The 14,912-nt window shown below is 49.0% G+C and overlaps 1 protein-coding gene across 1 annotated transcript; it reads left to right on the forward strand.

The window, feature by feature from the left end:
- Window positions 1–3,850: 3,850 nt before the first annotated feature.
- LOC119092957 (prolyl 3-hydroxylase 3-like) lies at window positions 3,851–14,461 on the forward strand. The gene is made up of 7 exons (XM_037215854.1): window positions 3,851–3,903; window positions 8,952–9,159; window positions 9,780–9,872; window positions 10,315–10,462; window positions 12,227–12,426; window positions 12,683–12,869; window positions 13,526–14,461. The coding sequence occupies exons 1-7, from the start codon at window positions 3,851–3,853 to the stop codon at window positions 13,591–13,593; spliced, it is 957 nt and encodes a 318-aa protein (XP_037071749.1). The 3' UTR covers window positions 13,594–14,461.
- The last annotated feature ends 451 nt before the right edge of the window (window positions 14,462–14,912 follow it).

Consider the following 14,912-nt stretch of genomic DNA (forward strand, 5'->3'; position numbering starts at 1 on the left):
GCATACATGCGTGCGTGCGTGCGTGCGTGTGTGCGTGCGTGCGTGCGTGTGGGTATGATGGGGCTATGACCATTCAGCCATTGGTAGTGACTGGCATGAGAAAAAGACGAAGAAGTTTGCAGAACACGTAGATTGGGCGAGTTCCACTCTAAACCACCTTCATGTGGGGGATGAGGGCAGCAGAAGGAGGACAACGCAATGGCAACCGAAGTCGTATGACTGCATCTGGTTGGTGAAATAGCCTGGATTGTTAGTTCAATCAGTAGGGTATGGGTGCTGTCAAGTGCGATTCTGATACCTACCGTACTTTGTCAAATGGCGGGCCTAAGGAGTTCTTTCCTAAGATAATACGCTGACTTTCCTCGCGTCCACAGGACATTGTTGAGTTTGCGAAGCGAAGAGAACGGGAAAAGAAGCTGGATCGTTACATCCTGGATAACTTCCGGTTCAGTGACGATGCCAGCAAAAAGAAAGGGGTGAGAAACGCTTCTTTGGCGCGGGAAAGCCTGGTGCTGGTATTTCTATGCATGCTTCGGTGATCTTGCGCTGGTAACCTGGCTGCACTGTGGGCAGGGGCGGCGCAACAGGGGGAGGGGGGACAAATGGGGCCATTGCCCCTCCTCCTCTACCGGCAGGCAGAGGGAAGAGTAAATCCCCCAAAACAAGAAATTGGGAGACCCCATTTCCCCAAACTAAAGGCGTTGTAACGTAACGTAGATTACCAAGGCTCAGATCAAGGACGCCCCTATAAGTGGGCTAGAGAATAAACAATCTGACTCAGATCATTTTCTACATTAAGAGTCCCGTTTTTTGGATTATCAGGTGACCTTTATGAAAAAGTAGGTCATGCTCTAGACCACAAGGCACAATGTTTTGCTATGGTTTTGTTGGCTTGGCTTGGCTTGTTCGCTCTTTGTTGGCTTTGCTGGCTATAAACTACGAGGCCCTGTTGCGGGCTAGGAGGCAATATCTATATTCAGGCCCGCATTTCTGGAGCTGGGGCCCTTTTCATGCATCAGATGGCCGCGGTTCCGAACCGGGATACCCTGTTTTGCGATAGCGTGGCCCCTTGGCTGGATCTGGACGCCCGCCTCGTGAATCAGATGCACCTTGTTCTGGAACGGGAGATACGTTTGTGAATCATAACCTGTTTTTAGGCTATCGAGATCATTTTGCTTGGATAACTTGAAGAACCCCCCTCCCCTTTTAAAATTGGGCACATTTATTTACTTGGATATTATGCAACTGCTTGATAAAGGAGTATATGTCCTCGATGCCCCCCCCCCCCCCCACCGCTCCGTGAATAATTAACTGTCCAGGAGCCCCCCCCCCCCCTTGAAGATCCTGTCCCCTTGAAGTCCGTGGCGTCGCCCCAGACTGTGGGACTTAGCACCGCCAATGCAAAGGTGTGGCCCTGCGAAAAGAAAGATGTAGTTTTTACTGCCCTGTAGCTGGGGTTAGTTGAGCTCGACCCATCTCTGCCGATAGCAGATTAAATAAAAAAAACATTATTGGAGCGCCACATGGTTGCAACTTCGCCCTCTCCCATTCTGTGTGCCAAAAATATGTGCACATATACTACGAATATAAAAAGCCTGTGGATATTCACTACACACTACACAAGCGCTCTTGAGTTATCAACCTCAAACTAAAGTTGTCATCAAATTAAAAAAAGATGCGCAGCACGTTGGCGTTGGCAGCACGTCGCTCTTGCCTCCGGCCTGCTTTCATGGCGTCATTGTCCAGAACATGGCCGCCTGCGTCGCTGCGCGGGCCGCCTCACTGCAGTCAACATTGCAGTCCGTTCCGGTGCTTTCAGGAGCTGGGCGAATCCTGACTAATGCGGCTGAATATACGGATCTCGTACCAGGTGTAGAGCGGTCCACCGACACGGGCTGCGGTGGGCAGCGCTGGCGGCCGTGTGCGCTCCCTTCCCCGCGGAGGAGGAGGCGCTCAGATCAGGCCGCTACTCTGTTACCAGACAGCATCGCCATTGACAACACTGCCGCCACTCGCACCGCCATACCATCCCTATATTCGCTGCTGACGCGTGGTCCGGGCTGTCGCGAACTTCGACGTCCTCCTGCCGCTGTCTGGCCTTCTACAGCTGGGCCGCAGCTCGGAGACACGGTCGTGCTGTCCGGGTTTTTCGCAAAGCATGTGCCGTTTGCTAACGTTTGTCCAACGTGTTGTCCTCCATCGACTGTTGTCCGCTTTGCGCCAGTTTGCGTCGTTGCAGGTGCATCGTCGTTGTCTACGCAGTTCTCGGGCGCGGTTGAGCAAGGGTGCATGCTGACATATAACCTCTTGACGCCGCTTTGTCAGCATACCAGGCATTTATCTTAGGAGTATTTTGTGACATTGTAAGTCAGTGTATCGCCCGGGCGTTCGGTTGGGGTGCAGCGACACTGCGTCTAAAAAGGGTTTGAGAAACCCTGGAAAGACACGCAATAAATGGTACGCACGGCGTATATTTTTATCTGGCTGACCACATTCTCACCATATGCAAATGCATCTTTCCACCGGATCAGTGTTGTACGACGTCTAAAAAATTGTAAGACATGATGCGATTCAAACTGACACGGATCAGATGAGTTTATGCCTATTGTGCAGTGTTACTGAATGGACGCTGAGAAACACTTGTGAACAGCTGATTAATACAATTTAGAAGTGTTCATGAGAGTCACTGGAGATGATGCCGTTGTCATGCATCTCGTCATACAGCGGAGATTGCTGCCACATATAGTATATGTTTGCGTTAAGCCGAGTGTGCCTAGTCAAGTTAGGAATTTTGACTGTGCGCATAGGATGGTATGGAATTTTGATTTACAAATTTTGGTGTCGCTGGTTTCTACAAATTCGCCTCCACTGACGACATAATGCTGTAGCCCCAAATTTTATTTGGTTTGTATGGAAGAACAAAGTTATCCGGTAGCCCCCAAGCAACATTCGCTACCTAACACGTCGACATCATTGGGAAGGTATCGTTAGCTCTGCTTAATGACTTTTCGAGGATGTCGATTATCAGCGCTGACAGCAGCTTGCGAACGGGGGATGGCGGCCATTATGTTGTTTTTTGTTTACAATCAGCTGAGGGTTGCGAGTGTACGAGTTTAGACGTATGGCAAGGCTGGTCAGTTGATACACACCAATTCATGTCGGCCTACTATATACTTAGATGAGGAACAAGTATTGTGTCGCGTTAATCGGCTGCACCAGGCTCGAGGAAAATCTGATTGCTCTTCGTTGCTTACCAACCAAACAATGGCCGAGTTTCTAGCGCGCAGTTACCCGCAACATAGAAGCCAGCGTGTTCGTCCTTTCCTGCCCGCTGATTGGTTTATCTTTCAGGATTGTTCTTGTTCACGCAGAGCCATCGATGGGATCGATAAAAATGAATAAACAAAAACTGTTGCAAGACCCAAATGCACATTTAGCAACCAAAATGAACCATACATAATTCCAAATTCCCCCTAGGCGTGTTTTGAGAAAGCCGAAAACTTTGGACACACTCCCTTTAAAGGCAGCGGTCCCTGTTTGTATAGTGCTTTGAGCTGAAATGGCCACCTTGAAGATCATTTAGGTCAGTTCAGAGCCCTGCTCTTCTTAAGACTTAAAACTCTTCAGTTGTTGAGCTACACTCATTCAAAGATGTGAAGACTATTTTGTGTCGACTATTTCAAGGTTACCAAGGCATTCATGATGTCATGATAACGCCATTTACATCCTGCCATTTCACTGGCCATGCAGTATTCAAGGTCCATAAAGCTAGAATTGTCGAGTTGTTCATATCTGGCGTGTGTGAGCACGATTTTCAGATGTGGTAACCGTTCATTGCATAGGCGTTAGAATGTTTCAGAACGTGAGGGCCAAGCTCAGGGCGTACTTCAGGAACTTCTTCTGGTAATCAAGCCCGATGGCCGGGGGTAGGTGTAGAAATGGAGGTTATTATCGCTCTTTATTCAAATGTCATAGCTGCTATGCTAGATATGCATCTAGAGCTGCTTCTCACTAGTGCACAATCTTGCCCTTTCGACTCATCTATGTCATCCGGCAAATAAGGCTATTCAGATTCCCAAGATTATGCGGCCATTTCAGTATGGGGAGGCGAAACTTCACGAGCGGATAGACGTTTTGGGGCATTGATTAGCATCTGCCTCCACAGGGTGGATACCAAAATACGGCCTGAAGTTAGGCTGGTGAGCATATTGAACGTGAATCGATGGCTCACAGTGCAAGACTTATCACAGCATTTTAGTCGGAAGCAAATTCGGAAGCTTGAAACTGCCAAAGCAACGTGACAAAAGCCATAAACTGAAAATTATTTAAAAACCAAGCTACAGAATGAAAGACCTATCATATATTCCTTATCTGGGCTCTGCTTCCGTCCGCCGTCGGCGGCCACTACCCTGGCCCGGCTGTCTCCCGCATGAACGACTGCGAACTGATCGTATGGCTGCTTTGTTGCATATTTCTGGAACAGCATTGCTGCTAAATCGTGTGTAAAACATATGGTGGACAACTGCAACAATATCTTTTTCCCAGTTGTCTTCCTTTACACCACACCACCCCAGAAAAAGCCCCCTGCGAAGCTGCCTGTTTTAGGTATGAATTGGTCCAACGGATATTTAATTTCCACCATGCAACGCAGGCAACTTGATCTGCCTTTGTATAAAAGCGGGGACGTAACCAGAGTCTTGCCAAGGGGGACACAGAGTTGGCAAAGGGCCCTCTTATGGTAACCCCCCAAAATCCTTAGATATAGTTTAGTTGTTAACAAGGGATACAGTTTTCTTCGTTTTGTTCTTATTTTTACCTTACAACCAGAACAGAAACCCCAGCTACCATGAGATCAATTCTGTTTGCATTTGGAAGTCCATATGTACCCTGCAAACATCATGCGCCAAACGACCGCATGAAATAAATTACTGACGCCCTTGATTTACAATAGTTAAGTGGACTTTTTCAAAACCGATACAAATCAGAAGCTTTGTCAAAATTGTTTATTTGGATTCCACAGACATTAAAGACATCGTGAGGGTAGATTGTGGATCGCCATGTTTGATCGAAATTTGGAGATGAAACTTTGATCGAAGATTGAGTGGTCAACAAAGTGTTTGGCACGGCCAAGCCATATCAATACACTTGTTAAGTCACATGCCAAGGTGGATGAAAATAGTGACGCCTCTGAAGTAATTCCCTTTAGACACTCAAATCGATTAGTGACACAGGCTATGTAACGAAGTTTTGAGCATGCGCAATCGCAAATCTTGGCAATCAGAACCTCGACGCCAGGCGTTGCAGTCTCCGAATGCCGCGCAGTGTCGGTCTAGTAGCTAACGCTGCGATGTGGTTAATGGGTGGACGAAAATGATGACGCTTCTGAAAGAAGTACCTATGAGCGCTTCATACATTAAATCTTGAATATGGAAGGCAGTCTGGGCCCATATTTCACGTGTGCAATTTGTAAACTAATGATAGGAATGAATTGGCCTTCAAACCACCTCAAAGTGGGGCTGCAGTCTGGAGGTGGACGTTTAAGAGTTTTTTATTTTATTATTTTGTGTTTATTTTTCGTGTTCCTGTAACTATTAATCTGTCCTGAAGAGAGCTCAATACGTTGCCCGCGTCTGGTGGCACTTGCAGTGGCCGACGCCGTTCGGCTTTACGGCAGCTGCAACCCAGGCCATCGCTGTCCTTGCCCTCGAGGTTGCGGACGGGCATGTTCTCAAATCTTTTGGTGTAATCTGTTTCACTTATCCATTTTGAATAAGTGTACGTTCTCAGATAAATATGGGATTGCCTTTTTTGATTTTTTAAAAAATCATTTCGACACTCTCTATTCAACATTAATGAGACCCCACTCTACTTGATAGAGACCCCTCACTCCTTTCCGAGCAGTGGGCCCCTCGAGCAGAACACCAGGGGCACATTATCATTTTTGGTGAAGGGCTGAAGGGCCATTCTGTCCCATCGCGACGTGCCTTCTGACTATCATTGTGACGACACTCGGCGGGGTCTCCTGGTCGACTCGGAGATCATTAGGAGGATATACCATGTCACATTGTTCCCTTCCCTAACACGGGAAGCCTTCTGACCCGCACATTTGACCCCCAATCAGCACAAGAACCCTCACTGATGCAACAATATCCCTGATCGCCGCAGGTGGTCCAATAATTGTCACATACACCCCAGTTCCATGCTATTCTGTGTTCATCGCAGATATTGAAGACTCTCTGAACGTAGATTGCAGGTCCTGAAATGTTCAAAATTCGGTCAGAGTGGATTACCGATAAAAACTATGTAAAATGGTTGCAGCCCGTAAAGCTGCATATATAGCTCGTAGCTCGTAAATAGCTCGTAAAAAAGCTCGTAAATAAAAAGCTCGTAAGTCGCAGCAACGGGTCTCGACGTCGGGCGTTGCAGTCTCCATAGGCCTCGTGGCGTCGGCTCTGCGCCTGTGGTACTTAGCGATAGCCAATGAGTAATCGAAAAAGATGACAATCCTTGAGGAAGATGGCTGAAACACAAGCGCCGAGCAATGTTTGGTTCAGCACACAGCCAGCTCCGCCGCGGGCAACCTGTCGGGAGATTGCAGAGCTACAAGTGAGTGCTGTCTTACAAATGTTTCAGGACGCAATCAATGACGTATTGAGGAGCATATTTATTAAACATCGAAATTGTGTTGTTAAGAGCAATTTTCCACTTAAAAGCATACTAATCGTTATAAGTTAGTTTATTTCACCATACCTGATGCTAACCTCAATATCGTGAAATATGCAACATTCGGTTTCAACGGAAATTCATGGCCTTTAAAGGGAATGTTCCACATTCGAAGATATTAAACCAAGTGTTAGATGTGATGAAATAAGCTCAATTTAAACTATTGATATACTTTTAAGTGGAAAAGACTGCTATATCTGTATGCTCTGTCTGTAGACAACACAATCTCTCCTTTTAGTAGATATGCTTTTCAATACGTCAATTTGATTGCGTTTTTGAAAGTGATGTATGACGTCGAGGTGCTGCCAAACTAGGCGTGCGAAATTGCCACCCTAGCACTCACAGGTAGTACTTCAACTTATTGAAAGATGGCAGTGGCGTTACTGGAAGTGTTCACTGAGCCATATATCGTTATGTACTGGTTTTTACCTTGTCTCGTGGTGTTCTTGCATTTTTATTCGTGCATTTAAGATGTTAACTTATCTTTACATGCTTGGTTATCGCAAGGGGAAGATTCCTCAGGCGCTTGCAGCCATTTCCCGATAATATGCTTCTTGGCCTTGAATGTTGCATCGCCTATAGGGTGACAGGATTTGGATGAAGTTGGTGTGGCGTCATGCATGCCTGAATGGCCTTGTAATATTCTGCACAAAAATAGTCTGCAAAGCTTTGCGGGCGTGTAACTCAGAAGCTGGGGTGTTGTAGGTTTGTAGAACTAAGAACCTTACATTAGATCCCAGGACTGTGAACTGCACCGAATGATCTTTGAAATGTCTGTTTCAGTTCAAAACCCCATACAAATGTGGAAGGCTCACTCAAGTTATACTGCATTTGCAAAGCCATGACTGCCAGGCAGTGGAGCATTTAGCGTCAGGGGCAGTATTTGGAGCTGTTCACCGGACAGCACAAAGTGCTTCATCCACTTATTGCCTGTGCCGCATGTGCCGGGGCTTGTTACGAAAGTACCTAATCGGAGCAGCTACCACAACTGTGAGCGTTTCTCAGTCGAAATGAAAGAGAATCTTCGGGTCTGCACGTAGCATCTTAGGCATGCTTTCTATATGTTTTCAAAATGTTCCCGTCTCTGTCAAAACGGTCACTTCTTGTCAGGCGCTTTGCGTCAAGCGTGCTGTAATACATCGATTGATACTGTACCGTTCGCATTCCATTGAAGCTGCCCACGTCGTACAGCATACATTGGGGCTGCAGCGTCATGGTGTTTCCCTGCCTGCCGGTTTGTGAGAGAAGTTTTCAGTAATGTCCCTGGGAGCAGAGTGAATGGCCAGACCAAAAAACTATCGCGACTCGGGCTGCGGTGAGTCAACTGGATTCTATCTGGACCTAAAACGTAGTCTATTTCTGGCATGGAATTGATCTCCGGTGAGATACAACAAATGCATGGAAAACAAGCTTGGTTCCATGCACCACGCCGCACACTGGACACTCCAGTCTTCACGCATCACAAAGTAACACAATAAACCACCCGCACTGCCAGGCATTCGTCGTGATACACCCATTGCTGACGTTTTTTGTTGCATGTCCGGCTGTGCTGGTGCGTGCTTTTTGGGACAGAAAACTATCGGTGTGGCTGATTTCCCACCGCACATTCCACACACCAACAGCATAGCGCTGGCCACGGAGTGGCGCACGGCCTCGTGAGGCGGCTCTCTCAGCGCAAGAGGACGTTCGGTTCGCTGCCGTGGCCGTGACATGTGCGCGTCTCTCTGCCTGCGCCAACAGGAGACTGGTGCGAGATTACCGCCCAGGACGGACCAGCAGGCCAGCTCGGACAGCCAGCCGACGGCTGACCGCGACGCTCGCGCAGAACCGGCGGCCGATGCGACCGAGGATGTGGAAGCCCGGCATGCCGCAAGCGTAGACCCGGGCCCCATCCGGAATGAGGAGTTAGATTCAGACCCTGAGATCATTCCAGATCCTGACAGCGATCCAGACCACGCGATCACTTCGGACTCAAGCAGCCCGACTGATTTGAACCATGCGGTTAGTACGGAATCCCCTGACAGATCGGATCGGGACAAAAAGCCAAATCCAGAGCCTAGGCCAGCAGTTAGAGATGAACCTGACAGGAAGCTAGACGCAGAGAGCATCGAGTTACGTCCAAAAACTAAGACTAGACATGCCGCTGAGATCAGCCCAGGTCATGAACCAGCTCCAGACCTGGTGACAAGTCAAGCCGACCCTCAGACCAATCCCACCGCTGACACCAGTGCGAAGCGGTCGGCCCGTTTGGTGAACAACCGGTTGCTGGAGCTGCATGACCGGGTGCTGGCCGGTCCGCCGTGGCGCCCACTCGGCGCCTGGCTCGAGAGGACCCACGTGACCAGCGGCCCCGCCGAGCTGCGCGGCGAACATCGGTTTGTGGCCGACGGCATGCTGACGTCACGCGACTGCCGCCGGCTGATCGACATCCTGCAGGTCAGCGATAGTCCGCTCGGTTCATGTTCTAGTTGCACGCGCGGACACAGATCGAGGCTCAGCTGTCTGTCAGATGCAAACGCAAATGACTGTGGCAACAGGCGAAACGAGCAACGTTTTCGGCCAAGGCCAGACACGTGTGAGGATCAGGGGATATGAAAGTTATTGACGCGCACGAGTGTAGTCTTCATTTGTTCTGCACAAGGTATACACGAGGAATAAGCGCTAAGGCAGAATGATCCTGTCAGGCAGGTAGCCATAGTTTTTTCGGAGGAGAACAGGAGGGCGATGTCATGTTTTCTCAACCTCCTGTGACTTTAAACACCATCCCCACGAAATCCATCGATAGCTAACGTAAACGTCTTGACTCGAGCGGGGTAGCATGGCCCACGTGGTCTCTCTTGGTCACGTTACTCCAGTGGTGTTGAAATGCCTCAATAGTTCCAACGAACAGCTAATTGTCTTCCACGTAAACATGAGCCCGCATTAAGAAACTCTCAAATACGTGAGTTTACCCTGGCTCGGGCTTGTATCGATGAATTCTGCTCAAAGCCCTCCTTGTTGTACGTGTAAACGGTTCCGACACACAGCAAGCGGTTTGCAGTGTTCCGCTCTTGCAGGCAGCGGGAGTGGCGGGCGACGGATACCGCCAGAGGGTACCGCACACTCCGTTTGAAGAGTTTCGCGGTCTGTCGTTCGGCCGCCTTGTCGTGGTGAGCTATCCACAGAACCGTTTCGTTTATTGGAATCGCATCGTTCTCATTTTTACGTTCCTCTTTGCCTCATCGCATAATGGCACTAACATACATTGCACTCTGTGAATTTTAAATATTACCTATCAGCAAATACATTTTTAAACTGTCACATTTTATTGAAACAAAATCTGAAATATCCCATTAAAAACTGGGCTTTGCTAGCGCCTTAAGGAAATATTTTGATAAGTGCGATAGCATTAACCTGCTAGTTAAACTAATTATACCCGATGCCGCGTCCACGCTCCACCTGAGCACATCCGAATATGCTACCGCCCCCTCCGGAAACATGTGGTGCCGTCATGATGCCCTCTAAGCAGTGATCGCTGGAACCACGAAAGGCCAGGCCGCACCGCTGACCACGATCCGCTCCGGTCTGACATTTGACCGCGCCCGGCTTCAGAAGGTGGCACGAGACGAGGCGTCGCGGAACAGTCTGCGCTTCCTGATGGACGTGGCGGACGCGGCGAGGCTGTTCGTGGCCCGGCAGTTCGGCGTGGTCGAGCTCCACTCGTCCTACACACACCTGGTGGGCAGGACGTACCTGCCCGGTGAGTGCTGGCCACCAGAAGGTGCCCGCACGCTCTCTGTGCCTTGATGCGCCTTTTTCTCATCACGGCGACCTATCAACAGACCTTTTCGCTTGGTGGTAGCGTGTCACTGCAGCGCGCGACCGAAGCGGCCTCGATTGTCACGTACGAGTGTCTAATTTATTGACAAGTGTGACGGGCTGGGGCAAAAGCGTTACATGGACAGGATGTCGATCCCTCGTAAAAGCCGCACGGGCATGATTCAGGCCACCACATTGTACACTCGTTAGTCAAATAAAAGCAAGGCACCACAATGATTGCTGGGATGTGACAACAGTAAAAGCTCGGCGAACGTAAACGGACACGAAGTCAAAAACCATGAAGTGAGGGGTTAAAGAGTCAAACGTGATGAAGTCAAACGGCAAAAAGTCATGGTAGACATACATGAAATGCATAAAAGTTAAGCAGTAAAGGTCAAAGGAACAACAAATCAAATAGCAGGAACTGAAAAAGATAAGTCATGTGCAAAAAGTCGAATAGGCAGAAATGGAAAAGGATAGCAAGTGAAATGACGAAAAGTGGAATGTTGAATAGTCAAAAGATGAAAGTCAAACATAAAATCATCGGGGGTGAAAGCCAAAAGGCATAAAAACCACATAAATTACAGAGAAAAGGAGAGCTTGTTGCCCTTTGGCCTCTCCAATTACATATAAAACGGTAAAAAGGCAAGCTAAGAACTGCAAAACAAAATGAAACAGGTTCCTGGGATGCCTAAAGTAAACAAGCTAAAATACTCTCTTGCCCATTGGCCGGCAGTACATTCAGGTTAAATCCAGGAACTGAGGCCTTTCCATATCCACAGGAACTGTGCGTCTCAACTGCTTTCAAGCTGGGACTCCTTTAGATGTCAGCATCGCTCCTTGCACGCCTGCAGAGGCACGGGTCCGAAACTAGGGCATATGCAATTTTAGTGGAAGTCCCTGTTCAAGAAACCAGACCGGCGTGAACTAGGTGACCTAGGCATCCAGAGGCCCACTTGACTTCCGTGGAATCCGTGGTCCGTGGAAAACCACATCCATCTCAATATCTGCCCATACAGCTGCGAAGCATTATAACTTCGTTGACCAACTTTATCACAGTTTTTGATGCACAGTAGCTAATTACAAGGCGAACTACTTGTAACAATAACTGTGGCTCTTCACGATTTAAACCAGCCCAATCACAAAAAGCTGTCTCACCAGCAAAAAGTAAGTTTCCAGGTTTTAGTAGGTCCTCGTGTTTAACAGCGCTTTTTGTTTCTTTTAGTGGTCTCCGTGATCCAACAAATATGGTTAACTGTGCCTCCCCAGGGCTCAAAATGACTGAGAAACGTGATATACGTTTTGTTGAAATTGGGGAAGTCGGCATAGTCCTAAGGGGCTGGAATAAAGAATAGTGATAGGGCTGTTGATTGGCTCCCAATTGGCTCTGTTGATGACCGTCGATTGGCTCCCAATCAGTGTTGTGCAATGAACAATGACGTAACAAAAGAGTGTGTCGTATTGAGAATGATGCTTTCTTAACAAAAAAATTGTGTTGTTTTGAACAGTATTTTCCACATAAGAGTGCACCAGTGCATAAGAGAAGTTAGAGTGCATAAGGGTAGTAAAAAATGAGTTTCTTCTATCACATCTGATGATTGCTTCAATATCTTCAAATGTGGAACATTCCCTTTAAGGCAGCCTGAGTATCATGCTGTATCGACCACTGAGGTACCACCGCTGAAACCAATATGCTTTTTGGCAGGTCTGGGACAGAAACGTCCAGCCTCTGATCTGAGCCATCCAATCCACGTGGACAACTGTTTATTATTCGACAACGGAACGTGCTCGCGAGGCAAGGGCGCTTACATTCACCGCCACTACAGTGCCATCCTCTACCTGAACGACAACTTCAAAGGCGGCGAGTTTGTATTCGCCAGGGATCTGATCGATAGAAAGCCAGTGGTGAGTGTCGCTGCACGATCAAACAGTTTTGGACGAGACTGCTAGATTTAGAAATGTGGTTGCCAACCCCTTCGCATCGGCTGTGCATACGTCTCCCCCGTTGTCGCCGCAAAGCATTCCGCCCCAGCGTACCCAGCTCTAGGATGTGGGGTGAATCTTCACGCCCAATCTACAGGCATAGCTGTCCGCCCAGCCGTCGCAGTGCAGCGCCGGTGAGCTGTCCCACTGACCCAGCACCTCCTCGCGGCGGCGCCAGGTGCGCGTGCGCGCGCACTGCGGCAGACTGGTGGGCTTCTCGGCTGGCACGGAAAACCCGCACGGCGTACTGGCCGTCACGGCCGGCACCCGCTACGCCCTGGCCATGTGGTACACTGAGACGGCCGCGCAGCGCGAGGACGAGAAGATGGTCGCCGAGCTGTACCTGCACGACCCCAGCATGGCAGGTGCGAGTCCCGCGGAATGACCCGATCATGACGTGTGTGACCGTGTTGCCTGGTCCGGCTAAATTAGACATGGGTATTATTTCGCGACCGGAGAATGTAGGTCTTACTGCATGAGCCGAGCATGATGGGCACGAATTTCACTACGTGGCCTTCATCACGAAATCTATGTCGTCTCCCTGACGGACAGAGCACGGAGGACGTGGCTAACTACAAAAAAACAAAAACATTCCCTCCAAGCACGCTTTGCCTTGCTGCGCAGCAAGAGTCCTACTGATATACCTGCCCGCCAAAGTGCTTTTCCGCATCGACCATGCTTGTTAAGAGTATATTCCGAGTAAAATGAGAATATACCGTATCGTATGCGCTGAGTAAGCGCTGCACTGCAGCACTCAAAAGGTAAATGGACAAAAAGAAATGGTGGAGAGGACGAGATATGTTTGCCACGGTAGAGCCCACACCGCCATGGTGCCGTGCCTTTCTTCGATCTCTACTAAAAGCGCGGCGTGTTGTCTTGACTAGGAGAAAACAAGCGGATTTCCGGTCTTGTGAATGTGCACAAATCGCGAAAATCGCAACGCGAATTACTGACCGTTGAGCATCGGTTTCACAAACACAGGCAGCTAGACCTCGCCTTGAGTTACGTCGTGTTCTGGCAGCGGTGAAGAACATGGTTTCCGGACTGGACGCCAAATTCAAGAAGGTGGACAAAATGCTGGGCCACTAGAGATCGCTACTGAAAGAGGCCACGAGGCAACACGGCGGACGTACTGGCCTTCTGTACTGGACGCTGCGTACTGCCCAGACAGGCTGGCTGGCCTGGTATCCCGGCCAGCAGACAGCTTCCTCCTACCGAGGCCGCTGGGCTTCCCTGTGTGGGCAGGCGCGAGCCAAACAACTGTGATCTGTTTATTGAACGGGTTTGAGTTGGTGGAGGGGCGACAGGAAGCGGGAAAATCGATTACGGCTGCCGGCTGTGTGTTTGGGTACAGTGTTCTACGGTTTTCGTCTAAACTTTAGATGACCCCTTCCATTGTTTTCATTCGTCCTATTTGCTACGGATGGTCTTTGGTGTTGTTTAAATATGTGTTTGTTGATTGTTATCTTCACGTATTTTGTTCGTGCTCCAGTTCTGGCATATGATCGTTACGAGCTTCAATATTGTGCCAGGGGTCAGTGGTAGTGTGGTTAACGAACTCGCGAATTTCTCGGAGGAATGCTTTTTTAGTGCCAAGAGTAAACGTCGGCTGTGAGATAGTATAAACCAGGCAAAGGGGAACGACGACATCGCAGACTGGATGAGTGACTAGCTGGTGGCCGGGGCCCTGGTGCTGGTCGCGGCGGAGAGCGGGACATCCGACGGTCGGTTGCCCGCCCACCGGTGGGAGGTGCCACCTAACCCCACCAATCGCGTCAGGGAGATTATCCCACAACTATGCTGGGATCATGGTCCTAAAGTTAGAGTTTTATAAAGTAAAACGTTATCTCACACTGTTCCTCACCCGCATCGCATACAAACCGTAAAATGTGCTAGGATGCTGGGTTACTGCCAGCATCCTAGTATTTTAGTATATTTTACGATGCCATCATTTTGTCCTAGTCATCCAGGGGCGTACTAAAGTTTGGGGGGGGGGGGGGCGGGCGTTTCGGGCGGGCGTACGTTTCCGGTATCAGTTTCATATGTGTATTCAAACGCATATGAATAGACGCCGACTGTTAAAAACAGAAATACGTTAATTTCACGACACGTAAAAATACGTTAATTCCAAAGATGCGATTAAAATGATATGCAAGAAACTTCGCCCCTGCTATGCCCCAAAATGTTTTTCGTGGAAAATGTTAGCTGTGACAGTCATTGCAAGCTTCTGTACACAGTCATGCATGCAGCAACGACTTAAAATCAAAACCTTGAGCTACGATTGGGCTGATGCTCCCCGTATGTCTACACGGCGCGGTTTCAGAAGGGCTTGTGCTATAGTTGCGCTCTGCGGCGCAGGGCACTGCGCTGATGATCGGTCACCGACCCGCGGTACATATGTTAGCCAG

This window comes from Pollicipes pollicipes, unplaced genomic scaffold (assembly GCF_011947565.3).
Source record: "Pollicipes pollicipes isolate AB1234 unplaced genomic scaffold, Ppol_2.1 Scaffold_3718;HRSCAF=4362_pilon_pilon_pilon, whole genome shotgun sequence".
Lineage (NCBI taxonomy): Eukaryota > Metazoa > Arthropoda > Thecostraca > Pollicipedomorpha > Pollicipedidae > Pollicipes > Pollicipes pollicipes.